We start from the raw sequence: 21,262 nt of genomic DNA on the forward strand, positions 1-21,262 counted from the left end.
TGAATAGATAAGATAATGGCTGGAGACGGCTTAAATTTGAATAGATCGAATTGAATAGATAAGATATATAACATATACATGTGTGTGTGAAAAAGAACAACCTATATTAACATCTAACATTTTCGTTTTCGAATTCGATGACGAGGAACCCACTTTGAGACTAATAATGCTTGGAGACAGCTTGAATGGGTAATGAAGAAAAACTTTAATATAAGTTTAACACAACAGCAAATGTACAACGTTTCGACAAGGTTTTGTCATCATCAGAATAGATAGATAGATAAACCGATATGTAGCGCCATCTAGTGTACTTAAATTCATCTAGAAAATTTCATAAAAGTGACCCGAAAAACGTGGCTAACTCGGTAACCCGTGGCCCGATTTTAACGAAACTTGTTTCATTCTGTTTCTATTCTCATTTCATTACAAATATGGTGCTATTGTGTGCCGTTTTTGCTGTATTTAATTATAGACAAGCAAACACACAAACAATCTCAGAGTTTTAGTAATATATATAGATATTAAGGTAATTTTCAAAATCTTAATAATGGGTTGCCACATCTTAGCTTGATGTTTTATGTGAACAGGATGGACTCAGCTGTGAACCACGCTTAATCTTGTCGTTATATTATCAGTACTAGAAGTATATCTGCTTTTATGTGTCCAATACATCAGAGAAGTCGTTAATTACTTTTTGACGACACCTAGCTTACTGAATACATGCAGAGATAAACAGGTAGAAGAATCTGTTTTATCCTTAATTCTCCTGACGTAGGTGACATGGCGTTCTGGGAAGTCCTGGAAGACTTGAAATTTGATAATATTTCTGAGCAAAGCTATGGCTTTGCCAGATTTTACCTTGGTTTTCGTCCAGTGTAGTCTGCTTGAAATGCTAAGTTGGTATTGTGTACACAGAGACACCAGGCGTCTCCAAGAAACAAACAAACATCAGGAGAGTTTGTTGAATGAAATACATTATTTGGTTTCAAAAGGAACAAATGCGTTCAGTTTCTGTTTCTTTCTGGTTGAGTTTGACTTATGCTTACTCTACGTTTCCATTAAACCTCTTGTTTCTGAGATTTTAAATAAGTTACTTGTCAGTTAATTTTCACCTGAGAATATCTCAGAAACAGTTGGATTAGAATGGATCTCGATATTGTTTTAACGGAATGGATCTCAAGATTCATTCTAATCCCACCTTTCGTTAAAACAACCTCATTATATCACTACACTTAATTCAAGTTGCTTTTGTTAGTTTATTTATATAAGTTCTAATTCACTTTCGTTAAAACAATCTCGGGATCCATTCCAATCCTGCCTTTCGTTAAAACAAACTTAAAATCTAACATGTTTTATTTATGTCGCTTATGCTATGGTTACATTTGTACGAGAAAGATTTGAACACAACCATGTTTTCCCCACTTTCTAAGATTCGTAATTTACCAGTTTCAATGATATAATTTTCTGTCTTGCCAACATATCTCGCTAATATGAATTTAACAGTAAGTCTCATTGCAAGAGTCCAAGTTGTAAAATGATTTATTGATTTTATCAGCGACCTACCAAAACCGTATAATTTGTGGAGACGTTGGTGAAGAGGACAGAAATGAAGAAGAGATAAGTGTTATAGTTGCAGGAGGACGATACGGTTGGATAGATACTGAACACGCCCCCTGTCGGTCACTTAAGGAGTGCAAGAAAGTTGGTATGGTTTTTTATTGTAAGCATAAAGTTTGTTTTACAACGATTATAATAACAAAAATTGTTGTATAACGCGGACGATAATAAACTGAAAAGATGCATTTTGTAAGTATGAGACTGTAACTATAAAATAAAGGCTATTTACACATATAAAATAGGATGGATGACTGTAAAAATAACTGCATAATTTAAAGATTACATGTTAGCTACAATTATAAAAGTAGAGATGAGCCTCAATTAAAATTATAATTATTTTTCACGTAATTAAGGGTAAGTAAAATAGCAGATTACCATATACAGCGTAAGAATTAAATTCACTTCAAAACTAGGGACGGCTAACGCAGGTAGCCTTTGAGTAGCTTTGTGCAAAATTCAACAAACAACCTATTCAAAATACGCTTCCTTGTTAGAAACACAACCTTCTTGTGACGTTAGTAAATTTTTGTGGTTTTAAACAAAAGGTGTTTTTCTTACATTTGGCTGATAACAAGATTCCTTCTTTGAAACTATTATTCAGATAAAAAATATCAAATTTTTCACACATGCATAAGATTAGCTCATTGAGGTACTTCGAGTTGTTTTAGTACCTAAATTAACACTTATTGTTGAAAAAAGAAGTAGACCGGGCGTGGCCTACTAGTTAACGTGCCTGGCCCATGAATTCGAGTATTTATGGTTCGTGGTCAGTTGGTATTTGTTTAATTTCACGTAAGGCTACTCGACGTCTATCTGCACTAGCCGTCCCATTATTTAAGTGTTATACTAGAGGAGAGGCAGCTATTCAATGCCATCCCATCGCCAGCTCTCGGGCTAATTTAATCGAATAGTGGGATTGACCGTCACATTATAATGCCTCATGGCTGAAAGAGCGAACATGTTTGGTGATGGGATTCTAGGCTGTGATCCGCATATTGCGAGTCGAACGTCCTAATCACCAGGTCATGTCAGGCCTTAAAAGTTTGTTTCTGTTGTAGCGTAAAGATTACAATAGGCTATATATGCTCTAGCCTTCACGGGGAATCGAACCACGAATTTTAGCATTGTAAATCTGTAAGCTCACTTCTGACCCACTAGGGGACTCAGCTACCGTAATAACGCGTTCCGAAGTTTGGGGCCGTGGGCATGTTATAAGAGTGACAGTGAAATCCCACTGTTCGGTTAGACAGGAGTAGCCCAAAACGTGGTAATGGGCGCTGTTGACTAGCCGTCTTCACTCAGATCAATCATTCAAAAGTTAGATAGCCCTCATATAGCTTTGGGTGAAATTCTCAAAGAAATCAAATCGGAACCTGATCTGTAACATAATATAACGCCATTATAATATAAACTGAGTAACTCATTTCGTTACTCAAAGTGCGTTTTTTAAGCAGCTGCTTATTATGTATGTTTCCAATTAATATGATTGTCAAACATTCTCTAATTTAGAAAACCTTCTAAGTGATGAAGATCAACTACCGATTCATGTTTATTCCTTGCCAAAAGGTCAAGCTGTAGTAGGGGGCGTTGTTTACCGAGGTACGAATATAAGGTCGCTCCAAGGCCTTTATGTTTACGGAGATTTCGTTCACGGGTAAGCCAAGGATATTTTTTTTATTTACTTTTTTATTATAAACCATGAAATACTCGTGTTTACTTTCGCCTCAAGTATTGGTCACTTAAAAAAAATATTCCCCCCTTTTAACAACTTTGGTATGTAAGATAGGACTATTCATTGAACTAATCTGTTTGTTTATAGAGCAAAATCACATTGGGCTATCTGCTATGTCCATCGAGGGGAATCGAATTCAGGACTTTAGCGTTGTAAGTCTTAGACTTACCGAGGGACGAACTAATCTGACGCCCCCCAGTGGCACAGCGGTATGTCTGCGGACTTACAACGCTAGAAACTGGTTATCGATACCCGTGGTGGGCAGAGCACAGATAGCCCATTGTAAAGCTTTGTGCATAAATTCAACCAAACAAACAATCTGACTGCAATTTAAAGTCATGGACGTTTATTAGTGGGGTTTGTGAATTTATTAGAACTACTAAAATAATGTAGTTGTACATACAGAAGTTAGTTCAATATTTTAAATTAGGGATTCGGCATTTATGTATTGCAATTAAGAATGGATTCAACCAACCAACGGTTTTCCTAAGGAAAATTCAGAATTGTACAAATGTCCAAAAGATAGTCCCTTCCCATACATATTTGTTGATCAGAAAATAACTTACTTGAGTTAGAAAATTTGAGCCCACATCGATTTCATTCTGTGTTCATAACCGAATTAAATTAGCATGAATGGTAAAAGCTGCGAAGTTAAGCTAGAACAACAGCACAGGTATGTTAGTATAATCCACATATTTGTAGTCATTTCTATAGAAAAAGTTAGGTTTTTCTCGCGACAGTAATTTTTTTTTTTCGTGTCGCAATGTCTCTAACATACTTTTTGACAGTATGAACTGTTATGTACAACTAAATCCAAATGAACAGGAAGAAAAAACTTAGCAGTAAAGACAGTTTAGTGTTGTCGTAAAATGCGATCTATGAGGAGGTAGATGCGAGAAAACAAACTGAACTTTTCACTGAGAAAATATTGTACAGTTTGGCTTCCTGGCATGCACTCGTTGTGTTCTTTCATTATTCCGAAGAAAAGGCAGCTAATGGATTTCTTCGCTTCCTTACAAACACTGACAATCTTGAATTGCTGTCGTTTATGGTTGATACACTCACTGTCTTCTCCCAATATCAACAGCAACTCCAATGTGGATCCTTAGCCATCCTGGATGGAATAGGCTGACATCCCAAGTGAAGCTAAAACTTAGTTCAATGAAAGGGACACTGCTGCTAGGAGATTGGGTTGCTATACTGAAAGTGCAGAAGGAGCAAAGTGAGGAGAATGGACAAACACATTGGAGCAGATGTCAGAACGACGGACATCTGAAGGATGTGCAACTTCACCTCAGGACGCAAAAAACGAACATCACAGGTTTGTCAGGAGGACAGGATAGATCCACAAACAAGAATGAAAATATATGCACTACCGCCACTTGTGTTTAAATTTTTTTAAATTATAATAAATAATTAAAAACAACGTTTTATATTTACACAATAAAAACTTTATTGACGTAGATCACGTCGAAACATGTACTTGTAGAGAGATATTTTAAAGTGGAAGCCGTACAGCTTTAATAAAGTTTTTATTGTGTAAATATAAAACGTTGTTTTTAATTATTCATTATAATTAAAAAAAAGTATTCTTATTATCAGTATTAATACCCTCAGAATAAAAAATATAGTGCTACAAGAACAGTATACAGAGAAACAGGTGAATGCTAGTTTATAATATACTGCACATGTGCCAATGTCTCTTATTCTAATGGATAACCACAACTACTTATTTGACTTAAAGATTTACTCTGTCACATGAGGTAGTCCTACCAACTTGCAACTAAATATAAAAATTGGTGAGCGTGTTCACTATGGTAACTGTATGAGAGTAAAATGGGTCTTACTGAATGCAGAGGACAACATAATTGTAATCGACCTCCCCGCTAATCATAACATTTTAATAAAATATTGTCATTAATAGCTGGCAATTAGATCACTTTGTGTGACTAAACGAAGTTTCAGACTAGATGTAGAGTTTTGAAACAATGTATATAGTATAGCCGTAGCACTGAATTTTCAATGAATGACTTACAATTACTGGGTACAGTGGGATTACGAAAACTTTTTTTTTTTTACTGATTTGGCCTTTTTTTTTGGATTACACTGAAATAAATGCAGTTAGTTAAGCTATTGTTTATATTGATCTTTTTCTTACGAAATTTTAGGGTAGAAGTCAAAATAATTTCTTGATTATTAATTACTGATTAAAAACAGTGTTTTTAGACTAAGACATTAGTTTACAATTTCAAATTAAATTTACAATGCAGTAATATCAAAATTTCAAAACTGTAATGTTGTTAGACATTCCGGTTTAATGTTTGATGAAAACATTCTTGCTTGAAATATAAGTTATGCAGTTTAGTACAAGCCAATGAATATAGTGTATGAAAATAAAATAGTTTTTGCTCAAATGTAATGTTTATTCATAAAAATAAATTATGACTAATTTAATTTATGAACATTTCATGTAAAAGAATAAGTCGACAAACAGTAAAATGAATAATTTTTATGTTAAATCCAGTTTTCATATAGAAATATGTTACTGAAGAATCCTAATGGTGATACTGATATGCTTTAAGCGGTTATCCATTTGTATGAAGGTTTGTATAGGATGATAAGTTACTGCGGTTAAAAATATGTGAATCTTTATTATGTTTATTAACTGTTTATTTGCTCGATTTTGGTTAAATGCAAATCTAAACAATGGATTATCCTGACTTTTAACATTATAAGTCCACAAGCTTAACGCTGAGTTTACGGCTGGGAGAACTAATCGTATATAATTTGTATTATTTTGGAAACAATAATGAACTTCAAGAAATTATTTATTATATTTTGTTCGCTGTAACAAAGTAAAACTAATGCTCTGAATCTTGTATGCGCGTGAGCATGTCTGTTATTATGCTTCTGACTACTTTTTATCAGAATTCAACTGCGCAACAACTTATCAAAGCGCATGCTTTAGTGATAATAATAGGCCAAAAGCTATAAGTGCAACATGTACTTATATTGTTATAGACGTCATAATACCTATCATGAAAAAATACACATCTCAACACAAAAGTGTGATACCTACGTACATTTATGCCAGGGTTAAGAGTACATTTTATATAGATACTGAGTTTATCAGACAACTTTCATCCCCCACACACATATATAATCTATATACATTATTGTTTCTAAATTAGTATAAATAGACAAGATAATCTCAAAAATTTCAAATTACGCTGATAACGGAGCTATATGCATAAAAATTAAAATATACATTTACCAGTACGTTTTTGATGATCTTATTTCAAAACTAGACTTGGAAATGAACATTAATCAGTTATAAAAATCAGTGGATTGGTTAACTAGATACTGGCAAATAGGCGAAATATTGGAAGGGCGTTGTTGTTATTCAGCCTTCCCAGTTCTTGAACTATTTGATAGTTTCAGGTCGTCAGAAGTTAGAGTGAAAGGCAAAACCCATGAAATTAATTCTCATACATGAACTTCATATCAGACCACTCCACGCGTAAGACTCTGACTTTTTTTTTTCTGACGAAGCATGTTTTCCACGTGAACTGACGTCAAACAAGTATGTCAGTTGCTGTTAGGAAGTTCAGAGAGTCCATTTAAAGCTATCCCTATTTATTTGCAGATCAAAGGATTTCCACTTAAGTTATTTCAAGAGACGTACGAGAACTGGGAGATACCTTTCTCTGTATAATGTTCTTTCTTCTCGCCTTTCCTGCACAAGAGGTAAACAATCGAAATGATGCATTTGCTATTGAGTGAAGGATAGCGACAGAGAATATAATCAACATGCTATGACCGTAGACTGGCAGAAAAAGAAAAGCAATATGTTGATTCAGATGCTTCGAGCTATAGCGAAATATGAAATATTTTCTTTAATTTGCATTGTGATATTCGAGATTTAAATGAACACAACAAAAGCTAAGACGGTTTGTTCACTTGGAATGGATTATTATTGGATGTGTGAAATGTAAAATTGATAGAACACGATATTAACTCTCAATATGAAATTCCAAGAAGAGAGATGACGACCAAAAACTCCATTCGTAAAATATTCGAAATCGTTATGCGAGAGAAACTTCATGAAGGGACTTTTGGGGAGTTAGTGATTAAAAATAGTCATTGGAAATAAATACTGATGCCTACCTCTTTATAGAAAGCTGTTAATATGGGTAGTTTATAACTTGATCTGTGTTGCCATGTGAACGTTTTTGTAAAGAAAAACAATTGTTTCATAATTACATATGTAATTCTAGTTTAATTATGCAAAGATGTAAAGTGGCGGTTTTATTTAATAATATAAGAAGTACCTAAGGAGAAACTTCGTTGTTTTATTGTAGACTTATTTTATCCTTCATCAACCTAGTGCTTGTATTCACTATTTTACAGATGGTCCTGTATAGTTTTCTAAAACTAACAATTTGAAATTTTGTAGAAATAGGTAGCTGGACAAAATACAAAGGTGAGCATGGTGGATGTTGATCTTTTACCTTTACCTTTGTATTTGATACTGTAACGAATTTATTATTATATATTTATTTTAATACCAACGTTTTTTTACATTAGATTTATATTGAGAAACATAATAGTCTATACTGTTAAATATGTATTGCGAAATTCCCGTCTATTCTCCAAAGTTGTAAAAGATTATCGAGAGTAAGAATCAACAATATATGTGTGTACGTAAACGCTTGTGTCAGCGTCAGTATTGTTACGTAAAACTGAAATATCTAGAAACTCTCCTCACGCCTATCAATATAACCAACGCGACGCGCCAAAACAGTATATATTATTAGTTTTCTATAGTCAGTGTACTATAAACTTCGGAAGTTATAACTGTGATTGTTATAACACTTATTAATTGGAAAAGTTTAGATATTTGACCAGAAGCATTTACAAATTATTTAACTTCAGTGGATTCTCATCGGACATTTGTACTTTTACGAAAACATTACCTAACTTCAATGGTGGAAAACTCGGCATGTGTGGCTGCTGAATAACGAAGGACAACGCTAGATAGCTCCCCGTTAAGCGAATTGTACCTACATCAACTCGCTCATAGTGAATCCTCGAGAAGATATCAAGGAAGTTCCAGACTAGAAAGAATACTTTATATTGCTTGTAAGTTTGTGAAACTTTTGTTTATAAATCATTGTTTGTAATAACTATTTGTAATAACTGTTATTGTAAATTGTATTGTTGTCTGTATATTAAAACGTATTTGTGTTAAAAAAGAAGACAGTGTGTATCAATCTTATTGATACTTACTTACTTAACTGCTAAATCTAAAGTACTATTTAACTACTAAATCTAAATTAGAAGTTAACTCAATTTCAGAATATTTGAAATTCTAATACGTAACATAAAAATTGGAGGATCGTGTCCAAGATTTAAATCAGAGACAAGATTCAATCTAAATTAAAATTTAAATCACAATTGAATTTATAGTTATCAGTGCTAACAATATTTTATCATGTCTGATTATCAAGATTTTCTTGAATCACTTTCCCTCGAATAGCTAGAAAGATAAAACAAAAGTGAATTGCTCGAAATTGCCAAAGTTTTAGAACTAAAAGTTAAAAGATCAATAAGGCAAAATTAACTAAAAAAGTGTATTATCAAAATGCTAGTCGATGATGATTTGTTGGCTGAGGAATCATTAGAGAAATACTCTAGTGTACCTACTAGCCAATCGGGGTTTAGTGATAAAGATAAATTAGAGATCCAGCTAAAACTCAAACAACTCGAGACCGAACAAGCTCGTATTGAAGCTGAAAGAGAAAATAAACGTCTCGAGGCCGAAAAAGCTCGCACTGAAGCCGAAAAAGAAATTAGATTGAAAGAAATGGAAATTGGACTCAACTCCGATCGACCAAGGCAAAATAACAACTTTGAACTTAGTTAATCGATATGTTGATAAATATTTCCAACATTTTGAGAAGGTTGCCCAAATGCTATTGATTTGGCCTCTGATATAAAGGCTGATGTAAACAGGGAGGGATTTAGATCTTTTGTGCCTCTTGGTTCTGTGTCTTTGACAAATGACACTGGCAATCCCATACCCATATGTATTCTATGTAATACTGGGGCGACTCAATCATTGTCTTTAGAAGGTATATTGCCTTTAGATTCGAGTTCTGCCACTGGTGAGTTAGTTATTGTTCAGGGTATTGAGGGTGGCTTTGTTAATGTTCCTCTTCATAACATTTATTTAGATCAGACCTAGTTTCGGAACCAGTTGTGGTTGAGGTAAGACCTACTCTGCCAATTAAGGGTGTATCATTATTGTTGGGAAACGATTTGGCTGGAGGAGAAATTATGCCGAACTTAAAATGGTTAGCAAGCCGATCACTGTTTCATCTAAGGACGATGTTGTCGTTGAAGAGAATTCCGATGTTTCCCTCGAGCTCAGGCTAAGAAATTAAACCAAAAACAAATGTTAGACATGGATTCAGATGACGATATTATAGATTTGTCTCGGACATTTTTCGGATCCGACGAGGATCTTGTGGATAATTGTCCTACTGATGATTCCTCTGTGAGGAACAACGATGGACGTAAGGGATCTAATTCACCTGGTGAAGTTCCATTTACTAAAAGTAAACTGATCGCTGAGCAACAAAAGGATCTGAAGATCTCTTCACTATTTAAGTTTTCACTCCCAAAAGATGAACTGGAGAAAGTTACAAATGCTTATTTTTTTCAAAAATGGTGTGCTTATGAGGAAATGGAGACCACCAGATGTGCCAGTTTCAGAGGGCTGGGCTACTGTTTATCAAATCGTTGTTTCCAAAGTATATCGTTCCGAAATGTTGAAATATTGTCCATGAACTCACATGGGAGGTCATTTAGGTGTCAACAAAACATGTGACAAAATTATGAGACATTTCTTTTAGCCAAAAATTAGGCAAGATGTTTCTCAATTTTTTTAAAACTTGTCATACCTGTCAGTTGGTTGGAAAATCTAACCAGAAAATTCCTGTTGATGCTTTGAATCCTATCTCAGCTTTTGAAGAACGAAGTTTTGTCCTGAGGACATGGTCTTAGTATTGTTACCCACTATGGGATATCTAATCAAAAAAAGAAAAAGAAAGAAAGCGAGAAAGAAAGAAAGACAGAAAGAGAAAGAGAGAAAAAAGAAGACAGAAAGAAAGAAAGAAAGAAAAACAAAAAAAAAGGAAGAAAAAGAGGAATTTGATACTTTCTCTTAAACATTGAAAACAGTATTCAGAATAATAACAAAACGAATTTACCAATAAAAGAATATTTATTGGAACTGAGCAACACGAAAGTGTTAATAGTGTTTTTAATCCCGATGTATTTAACATGAAGTTTTCTTCTTTAAAATGAACTAAGATAAAATTGGTAGTTTTCTAAGCAGTGTAATATTTCTCTAATGTTTTGCAATTGATGTAAATTTCACTTAAAGGAATCTGGTTCTTATTTTCTTCGAGTTACTTTTTCCTACTCTGCAGTATCAGGATTCAAATACATTTTCTTACTGAAGACGTAAAACCTCAAAATGAAGATAAACAAAAAAAAACCTGAATAAACTTTTGTCAAACTATTATTCTTTATATTATAATATTATTTTTTTAGGAATAACAGCAAAATATTTGAACTTTATTAGATAACTAAAAAAGGAACCCAATGATAATGGTTTTATAAAAATAATTTTATGTTAATTTGATTTTATTCAATATCAATTGATGAAAATCAATTCTAATTTAACTCCATCTGTAGGAAAACCCCTATAACGAAATTTTGAAAAAAAACAACAATAACACTGATTATAGGAATCGACAATTACGTAGGTTTGAAGTAAAAAAGAATACCTTATTCACGCTCGTCTGAAAAGAAACATTTACAACAATACGAACTCAATGTAGTCCCAACAACAGCCATATTAATTTATCAATAACTAGCTGGAGTATTCCTCCTCTGTACGGAAGTTATGTAATTTCATGATTAATGAAAGGTTGTCTTAGGACATGAAAAGTTATGTAATTGTAAACAAAAATGCAAAAACACCCATAAAAACCGCTAAATACAAAATGTGAAACCGCAATTTTTTCATGTATCTCCGCATTGACCCAAAAAACTTTCATACCAGATTTTGTGAAGATCCATCAACAGGGGGCGACGTAGTGGTAAAAAACAAACAAAAAAAAACGCCCATAAAAACCACAAAACGCAAAATTCAAAACTGAAAATTTGTATATACCTCCCATGGACCTAATTAACCTCCATACCAATTTGGGTGACGATCTATCCACACCTTGTGAAGTAGTTACATGGATATACAACAGACAAAAACAATGCTATTATATTTATATAGACACGTGTATAAATAACAAATAAATCTTAAACAATAGTTAAGTTTTCATTTTGAATTTCAATCAGATAATCATATTTTTAGAAAAACATTTAAGTATTTGCTTTTCAGGCGTACATGGTATACATTTATTTAATCAGCTTGTTTCAAACGATGTAAAAGCGAAAATAATGATTTATTTTAAACTTACACAGAGGAAAATTTCCAAACAGAAGTAAATCATAATGATATTTTATAGACTTTTGAAAATTAAATTTACTCTGCAAATTTTGGTTTAAAACTTAACGTAAGATCGTTCTGTTTACAAAGTCGTTCTGTTACTTTAATCTGCTCCCCCCCCCCCCCAGTGGCACAGCAGTATGTCTGTAGACTTACAACGCTAGAATCCGGGTTACGATACCCGTGGGGGGCAGAGCACAGATAGCCCTTGTGTAGCTTTGTGCATAATTAGAAACAAACAGAAATACTTTAATATAGAAGTTTCTTCTGCTGAGCTGCTACTGGTACAACAGTTGCATAAGAGTTGTATTTGATATTTCCTTGGTACTTATGCATAATGTTAGAATAATAAATAAGAAACACACAACGTTAAAATCAATACATAATTAAATGTGTTGTGTGTTTCTTATTTATTATTTTAAGAGTTATATTTGTTGCAAGAAATATAAATAAAGGAAAAACAAAAAAAAAACGTTTTGATGGTTGGACCTCCCCGAATATTTGTAAAGCTCTGCCAGTGTAAAATAAACGTACATCATATAAAATATATGTATTTAAAGAAGTACTTATAACACGAAATACCTGACTTTAGTTTTTTAAATGTTGTCTAAAAGTATATTAACTGTTATGAATGTTAATAATATTACGAATAAATAATTACATTTAGATTTAAGTAACTTTGCAAATATCTTAAATGCTACAAAACCACGAGCTACAAGTCTATTTGTATTCCAAGAATAAATGTAACCTCCAAGGCTAAAATTAAGCCATGAGAAACCATAATTGTTAAAGACTAAACGTTTATGTGTATTTCAATGTATGCGGAAAGGACAGGACTGCTCGTATACGTACAACAGCTACTAAAACAATTTTCAACATATGTAGGTAGTTTGCTTTCATCAGGAGTAAATATTAATTTTTTACAACTTAAATTGTAAATTAAAAAAGGATTAGTTAAAACATAAAATAATGACTTCGGCTATTGTCACTTGAGATCAATTATAAGTTTGTATTGTTCACATTTAAAATGTATTTCACTCTCTGATTAGCTCATTAGGATTTTCACCTAATTTTGATTTATTTCCTTTGGATGTCCTTCAAATACTGGTCATTATTTAACGAATCAGTCAGCTAGGACTGACGCATTTTGTACACCAGAATGTTATGAATCATCTTTTTTTCCTAGGTTGTCGGCAACAATTTTTTTCTGTTGATCGATGTATAAACTTTTGATTTTCAGTGTTAACAGACCTGTTGGCAGATGTTTTTGAACGCAGGTAAATAAACGATCTCCTTATGATAAATGAGGACCTCGTATCACATCTATTTGGAAGTCAAGATGATCATCAGTCTTATATATTTTCCTACAAACTAACCACGATGTGGCTGCGTCTCTGCATATATATAGAAGTCAAGTAATAGCATGAAACATTATATTATCACATTATCCTTTATATGCAAGTAAATGGAGTGTTTTACAAGTCTTTAGCCTTAGAGGAAGTTCAATAAAATGGTCAGTCACCTTGCAATGTATTTATAAGTAATGATTATGTTATTCAATACATTATTGTATCTTATTTATAAATTTTCAAAGAAAATTATCATTTAGCATTAAACATCGCCTGGTAACCAAATTCTATATCCATTGTAATTACATCTACAATAACTGCAATAGTAAGGTAAGTTTTAGTTACTGCAAAACCAAAATCTCAGTGCCTCAAGTGGACAAATATTTCTCGTAATGTCAGTATATTAATATTATCTTATCACTTTTGCAACCATCATTGTCTTCATGCTAAGGTCTTCCTAACTAGCTATTGTCTTTTGTTGTGGTATTTCTATCAGGATGGTACACTCACAATGAACAAGCATTTATTTAGTTAATAATCGAGTGATCGAGGAATCTCAGAAATCATAATATTTTAGTTAATAGTTAAACTAGTAATGATACACAACATAAGGTTCCCACACTGAAGCTTCATTTTATTGAATGACAATGTAAGGAGCTAAAACAGGTCTTAGATTAAGCAGTTGACGACAGATACAAATTCAGCAGCGCAGCTTTAACTTATAATGAAAGATCACAAAAATCACAGATAGTGTTTCTCAAGTAGACAATATTACATTGCTTTACAATGGAAGAAGAAGAAGTGATTCTACAAAATGACAAGAACTGAGAACTGGCGTGCTTATTGGTTAAGGGATTTTAGAAAAATCAGAAAAATACTACGTACTTCCAGGTACTGAAAGAGCGCGAGAAAGAACAGCCAATCATATACAAATAACTGTGATCATCACGTTATTCTCTATAATAAACGTTTTAAATTATATGAGTAGAGGCTTCTAGGAGAATTTCTAACCCACATGCTAACCCAGTTGTTAACATTAAATACAACCAATATCGATTATGCTGCTCTTTCTCCTAACAGCTGTGTTTGTTTGTTTCCGTTGCATAAGAAAGAGTAAAGAATAGAGAATTTAGATAAATTCTTACATATTTAAAAAGTATATGTATCTTAGGTTATGTAAAGTAAATGCATTCTAGGCTATAGAAAGAGGTAAATTCATTTTATGAAATATCACATGTTAAAGAATCACTAAACTTGATCTGAACGTTTGAAAAACGTGAAATACAGGCGAAGATTATACATAGTCACTAGATTTGACAATTTATAAGCATATTTTGAAGTAATACTAAAATAAACGTTATTAAAACAGAGAACTCATTGCAGAAACAGGAAACGCCCTCTATATTTCTATCAGCATTATTATTACAAAAAGATAGTAATATTAAATAAAATGTGAGGCTTCATTGGTTTGTTTGACTGACTTCAAGTTTTATTTTAGTTAAAGGACGTGAAAGAAACGTTCTAATTCTTGATTTATGAATACCAGGATATATTAATAGACAACAAAGCCTTAGAAAGCAATATAACAGTGTTTTAGATTCACCGAGGAATACTTTTATGTGGGAATCGAAAATTACCTAAAAACAAAACAACAAAATCAAGAAACATTACAATGTACATGAAAACATTATTTATCAAAAGCGAGATACAATGTAATTATTGAAAGGTTATTGTGTGAAATTTATGATACATCTAAACGTCTATTACAAACAAATAAAATGTGATGCATGTGTTAAAATGTAATATTTTGCACAGTGAGATACAGTAAACTGTATTAGTCTACTAGCGAACTTGGGGTATTCATCTCAGAAAAATTATAACACTCTTGAAAACTTTGCCACTTTTTTTGCTGTGCATACACACAACGCACGGACACACAGTTGAATTGAATACAAGCAATGCCAGAATTTTTATGTATTGTAACATATCCAAGCACAAGTGTTACGAGGCGATCTGTAAATCCAAGGAGTTTTTCTTTAACATTTTATCTGCTTTATTTAGCAGCAGCCTCCACTGGCTCAGCGGTAAGTCTTAAAGCTTATAACTAAAACGTAGGTTTCGATACCAGTGATAGCATATTTCTAAAACTTTATTACGTGTAGTTTTAAAGTATATTATGCTTCATCCAAAGTAGTACTAATGAGCACCTATTAGTAACCAGTCTGGCGTTTGTTACAAATTTTGTTTTCATCCCATTCGAGAAATTACATAGCAACATAAACCTTCTGCTTATTTAACTGAAACTGTCATCTGCAAGAACATCTGTGAGGGGAATACAATGACAAGTTACATTTTATAACACTAGTCACTGTCTTGTTCATTTTTTGAACACAGTTAGTGTTGTTATACTAGCATTTGTTGAGTAAATTGTCTTTTTTTCTGTATATTGTGGGATACCTGAATCTTTCTCTCTTTGTCTTCTTGATATGGAGAAAAAATAATATTGTTTGAAAATTTCAGTAATATATGATTTTTTACTCAACGTTTGATATTTGACTTTTATTTCATTTAAAGTAGTAAAAACAATATTTAAAAAAGGAAAAACACAAACATAATCAATTAGCAAAAAAACTTCTTACAGTTTCATAAAACGTTACACGTTCATATTAAACAGCTATACACTCTAAACACAGAATACATTTTTTTAAAATTTATAAACGTTTAATTGGTCGAACTCATTCCTTTTCAGATGATAAACCTAGAGAGTAACACCCGTATAATGATCAATATGCATCTCATTAGCAAATAAAACACGATGTTACAATTATCCAATTAATGGCTAAATCAAATGCCAGATATAAAAAAAATGTAAATATCACAGATTAACTGCTACTAAGAAGTTTTTTTTTACGTACAGATTGAAATTTTCATACATTCAGCTAAAGGAAGTTGCTGGTGCTCTCTCTTCATTATGAAAGATATTTCGAGATAGTGAATACAGTGAAGTATAAAGAAGAATGAAGCGATGTATGTATCTCAACTAACTACACTAAAATATAAACTATGCTGAAAAATTAATCTTGTTAGCTCAATATTATGTACCTCAATCCAACTTTATCAACGTAATATAATATCAATTTTATTTTAACCTGTATCTTTGGCGTACGAGTATATCTGTGAAAAATTCTAAAGCTATTTTTTTGGGGTGGGGGTCCGCACTCAACTTTACAAAAAGCTACCTGCGCATGGCCGTTCTCAATTTTGATCTGATAGACTAGAGGAAAGGAAGCTAGCCAACAATACCCTCTACCAACTCTTCGGCTACTATTGTTTGAACAAATAACGGGATTTGTCCGGTAACTTTTAAAACGCACTAACAAACCCAAAGACCGAAACGAATTTCTGTGGCAACGAGACATGAATAATGAATGCTAGGATTCACAGCCCAAGATCGCTAACTACTGCACTACTTTCCACCCACGGCTACGTATCTGTGAATAAACTTAACGTCGGACTAAAACGTTCCTTTTTTTTTCGTACATTATATTGTTACATAATATTGAAGGTTTGTTCTTTTGATGGTGTTACGTATAACACTTTTCAAGTATCATTCACGCTATTGCGGTACTTACTTACAGGATTAAAGTAAAAATAGTAATTGAAAAGTTTGGATGATCTTAAATACTATTCACATTTATTGGAATATATATTTCTACTTACAGAAAGGAAATTTAAATAGTTCCGGGATGTGTTACCATAGTTAAGATTCCAAATTCACTTGCAACTTTTTTTCTTATGTTTTAGATTATATCTAGTTTAATCAGAAAATATGTTCCTCTCTTGTGAAAGACAAATTAAGTTCTACCAGTTTTGTGTTTCAGAATGAAAGGATTTGTAACATAATTTAACAAATTTAATAAAGCAGGAAATTCATACATAGTTATGGTGTTTACCTACCCGAAAATTACTTAATTACACACTATTGAAATATTAAGATAAATTAGCTATTCAAAAATGGGCTTGCCTTAAGAAATTCAGTACTTTCAAAAATAATATGTATCAATGGTTTATCCATGAATACCCAAAAAACATAAATATTTGTTTTTTAATTCTGGAATATTACAGGTTAAGTATTATTCAGGTGATATAGATTAATAGCAAAAAAACTGATAGCTTGTGAACGATATCTATTATCATGAAATCCAATAATAGATTCCGAGATTTAGTACAATGTACTTTATCTTAATTATACCAAGACATCGACGTGTTGATTTAAAGGACTCTTTCTATTGTTGAAGTTATTAAGTTTTGAAAATGAACAACTCTAATGCTAATTGTAATTTTCGAAGAACTTGAATCAAGGTTAATTGTATACCTGAACAAGAAATAAACAATAATGAATTTTGATTGATTTTATTTATAATGAATAAACTAAAATACTGAGACTTTTCAGTTTTCATTTCGTTCTTATAACACAGACTCTCACGTATTAAGATTTTGTAAGTGTAAAGGAAGATTTACGAGTTCAGTAACATAAAAAAAGACACAAAAGGCCTGAGCGATGGTGCTCTCTTCTTCATCACCGTATAGATGGAGCTATCTTTCGTTAGCGCTTGTGCTTTTTTGGATATTTTTTGAATTACTGTAATTGCTTTTTATCGATTCAAGTTGGTATCTTGCTCAAGACCTTAATCGAGTCTGACCTTATTGCGATCGTGAAATCGTACTTACGTCATATATTCTATTTCATGGTATGTATGGTAAAGAAACAAACATTATACAGAAAACCACACACGCACACACACAAACTCTTAACTTCAGTAAAAAAAACCTATTTTACTAAGTCCAATATACTGGACTTAGTACAGAAAATAGCTGTTATGTTCGGCGCATCCTAAATAAGAAGTTACACAAACTTCTTATGTTGAATTTAAATATAAAGGTGTTAGAAAAATTGATGTCTAATGAAGTTTATAATAATTCATGATAAGGATCTGTATTTTTATCCTAATGATTTTAATTTTGCTGTATGCCCTTTTGTGTTTTTTTAATTGCAATATCCTAAACAGGTATTCAAAACCACGTGTGTCATTTGTAGGAGATAAAGTTGTTGGTTCTAAGAAAAGTTCTCTTCTAGACATTGGTCTTTTGCCGATGCTGTGAAGGTTAATGTCATCTTTCTCAGTGTGGCCGCAGACTTTGATAAAGGAACTGAAATTGACCCAAAACGGCCAATAAGGTTCTCTTTCTGAGGTTAATGTCGGTGTACAATAGTCACAAAATTAAAAACGCCTCAATTTGATGTTGGTTGAAAGTCCATGGGAGAAAGGTCCATGCTGCCCTCAGAGGCCCCAGTGTACAAGGCTAAGTTACCCAAACGTTTCAGAGTATGACCAAGAAGGTATGGATTACTTTTTTGAACATTTCAGAGAAGTCACTGTCGGGAATAATTAAATTCTGGAATAGGAAGTGTAATTCCTGAATCTGGATTTGTATGGTTCAGTGCTTGATTCCGTCATGTGTTTCGATGAGGAGGAATAACATCAAAGCCCCAATGATTGGGAGAGATGCCATTAACGATTTTTTGGGTGAGTTACTAATAGTTAAGGCAGTCAGTAATAGCAAGAAGTGTTATTCATTTCTTTTTTAGCTATCGAGGGGTGATTCATTATGAAATGTATGAAATACATTGTATGATTGTCACTTGATTATTGAAAAGTTAGGATGTTATTTCTAATTGCAAGACTAATGGGACTTATAGGGCATTGAGACCCTTTCTTTCTGTAATATTGGACATAGTTTTATAGAAAGATATACATAGGATATTTGATGATAGCTGCTCGATTTTCAAAGAGTTAGGATAGCTGGTCTTAGTGGACACAATGTCTAGCATATCCTCAGTTTGCATAACTGAGAATGGTTGCTAGGATTTCGAAAACTCAGCTGATAGGGCACTGTGACCATAGCTTACAGAAATGTTAAGGCATTGTTTGAGTAATAATGTCATTCGGCTTTTTGCAAATTACGTTATTTAGCTGAGTTGTGGAAGTTCTACCAGCAGGTCATGTGATACTCACTAGAATCTACTCAGTACACTTAAATGTGTTAGACTCCTTTGTATGCAGTGAGGGAGTTGTGTTGTTTCTCCGTATGAATTGGATTGTTACAAGTATGTGTTGTATAGTGTTAGTTTCATTACATTTACCTGCATTTATTCTTCTGTGACACCAACTGAAGCAAGTAGATTGACTTGCAAACAACAATAACATATTTTTCTAGTTTAGCTATTGGTGTTGGTGGCCTTCTAAAACATTAAATGTATTTTACTGTGGAATATTGTATTTAGCCTGGATTTATCTGAGTGTGTATTGATATATTTTGTAGTGAAAACATGAATATTTATCCTAACTGAAAGAAGTTTAGCTAAAAAGCCTTAGTTAATCTGACTTCTGCTGGTGAGTACTTATTTCATGATACAGACAAAACCTGTTGAGTTTAAGAACTGTAGATGGCAGCATGCTATGGTGCTACAGCTATCAGGACTTACTAGTGCAGCTAGCCCATGTAGCTTAGCATGGTAACGGTGCACCAGCAGTAGGTAGTCTGTTTACAACTATCAGTTTATGTGATGAGGTGTAATGTTAAGATACAGTATATGTGAACATATATGTTTAAGTAAATATGTATATGCTTGGACGTAAACATATTTACGAGTGTTGTACAGTACGAATGAATGATTTACACTAAGAAAACAACTATCAAGCAGCATGTGAATGCAAATAAAGGATTTAATTTCAAAGTTAATATTTTAAGATATGAAGTCAACTGTGTTACTGGGCTGTAAAGTATTATTTGTTGAGACTGTGCACCTGATATTTTTTGTAATACTGGTGAGAGTTTCAGTTTCCATATTGAAATTTTCGGCAGGTAGTGGTTTTTTATAGAAGAGATAAGAATATGGGCTAAACTTATGATAAGCTTGGAAGAAACTACAATTTGTCCTGGTGCTTTCGTTAGCAGCAGTGAATAATATTTCGAGCGGATTAAGATGAAATATTGGTGAGTGGATGAAATTATCTGTAAAAGGTAAAATCCACAAAAAAGTAGCTCGTATCATGTCCAGTGCAAACTTTAGGCACCTGGTGTATTATTTGGTTATGATTGATTATTTTAGATTATGCAGATTGAATTATTCTCAAAATTACACATTCTTAATGAATATTTTCTTAACGTTGTTTTAGTACAAGTTGTAGCTGAAATGTAAAAAGTAACACCCAATATTATATTTTTGTAGTATCCTTTACCTGTGTTGAGCTTGTTCCTAAAAGAAGTCTGGTATGAAATGAGATGTTGGTGTTGACGAATTTCCTTTGTCAGAAGATAAAGTATAGTGTTTGTATAAGAATTGGCCTGTTTTGGTTATTTGTACAGGAATCAGTGTTTGTAGTTTCACCCCACCCCATTTCTTTCCTACTCGAATTGGGCTCTGTTTGTAACACCCAGACAGTAGTGAAAGGAATATGGCTGATTTTCAGGGTAACTTCATTAGCTGTTGTTATGCAATGATAACTGTGAGCAGCACAGCTAAATGTTGGACAAGTATATGATTAATGAAACCTGGTGGACTGTGGCAGCACCATTTGACAAATATAATGATCGTTCCTAGGCTACTTTAATATTCAAACCTACATTTTCAACTGAAATTTTGACCAATCAGAATTCATGTGACCACATATACTTTATTTTTTGACTTTTTATGATTGAATTCTTGTTTTTTTATTATATCTTCTTTGTTTGGATTTAACAGAGTTTTGAATATACATTCTGTTGCTTGATTACTCATATAGTGGTATGGAAAGTTATATTTTGTCCTAGGGGTATAATGATAAAACCAGGATGAACCGTGGGTAAAGAGAAAACAATGAAAAGGAATCTCACGAATTTTATATGCTTTTATTTAAGAATTTATTTTTTGAAGCATATTTTGCA

At 32.7% G+C, this 21,262-nt stretch overlaps 1 protein-coding gene across 1 annotated transcript in view; it reads left to right on the plus strand.

Annotated features, from left to right (window-relative positions):
- LOC106473421 (HHIP-like protein 2) overlaps nt 1-21,262 on the plus strand; it is a gene marked incomplete at its 5' end in the record, with an annotated part of 34,671 nt that overhangs the window by 6,206 nt on the left and 7,203 nt on the right. Inside the window, 3 exons of the mRNA XM_022402971.1 lie at nt 1,556-1,705; nt 3,127-3,271; nt 10,005-10,021. Of these exons, the coding sequence (XP_022258679.1) occupies nt 1,556-1,705; nt 3,127-3,271; nt 10,005-10,021 (312 nt within the window). The remainder of the gene's footprint in view (nt 1-1,555; nt 1,706-3,126; nt 3,272-10,004; nt 10,022-21,262) is intronic.

Source organism: Limulus polyphemus, unplaced genomic scaffold (assembly GCF_000517525.1).
Source record: "Limulus polyphemus unplaced genomic scaffold, Limulus_polyphemus-2.1.2 Scaffold130, whole genome shotgun sequence".
Taxonomy (NCBI): domain Eukaryota; kingdom Metazoa; phylum Arthropoda; class Merostomata; order Xiphosura; family Limulidae; genus Limulus; species Limulus polyphemus.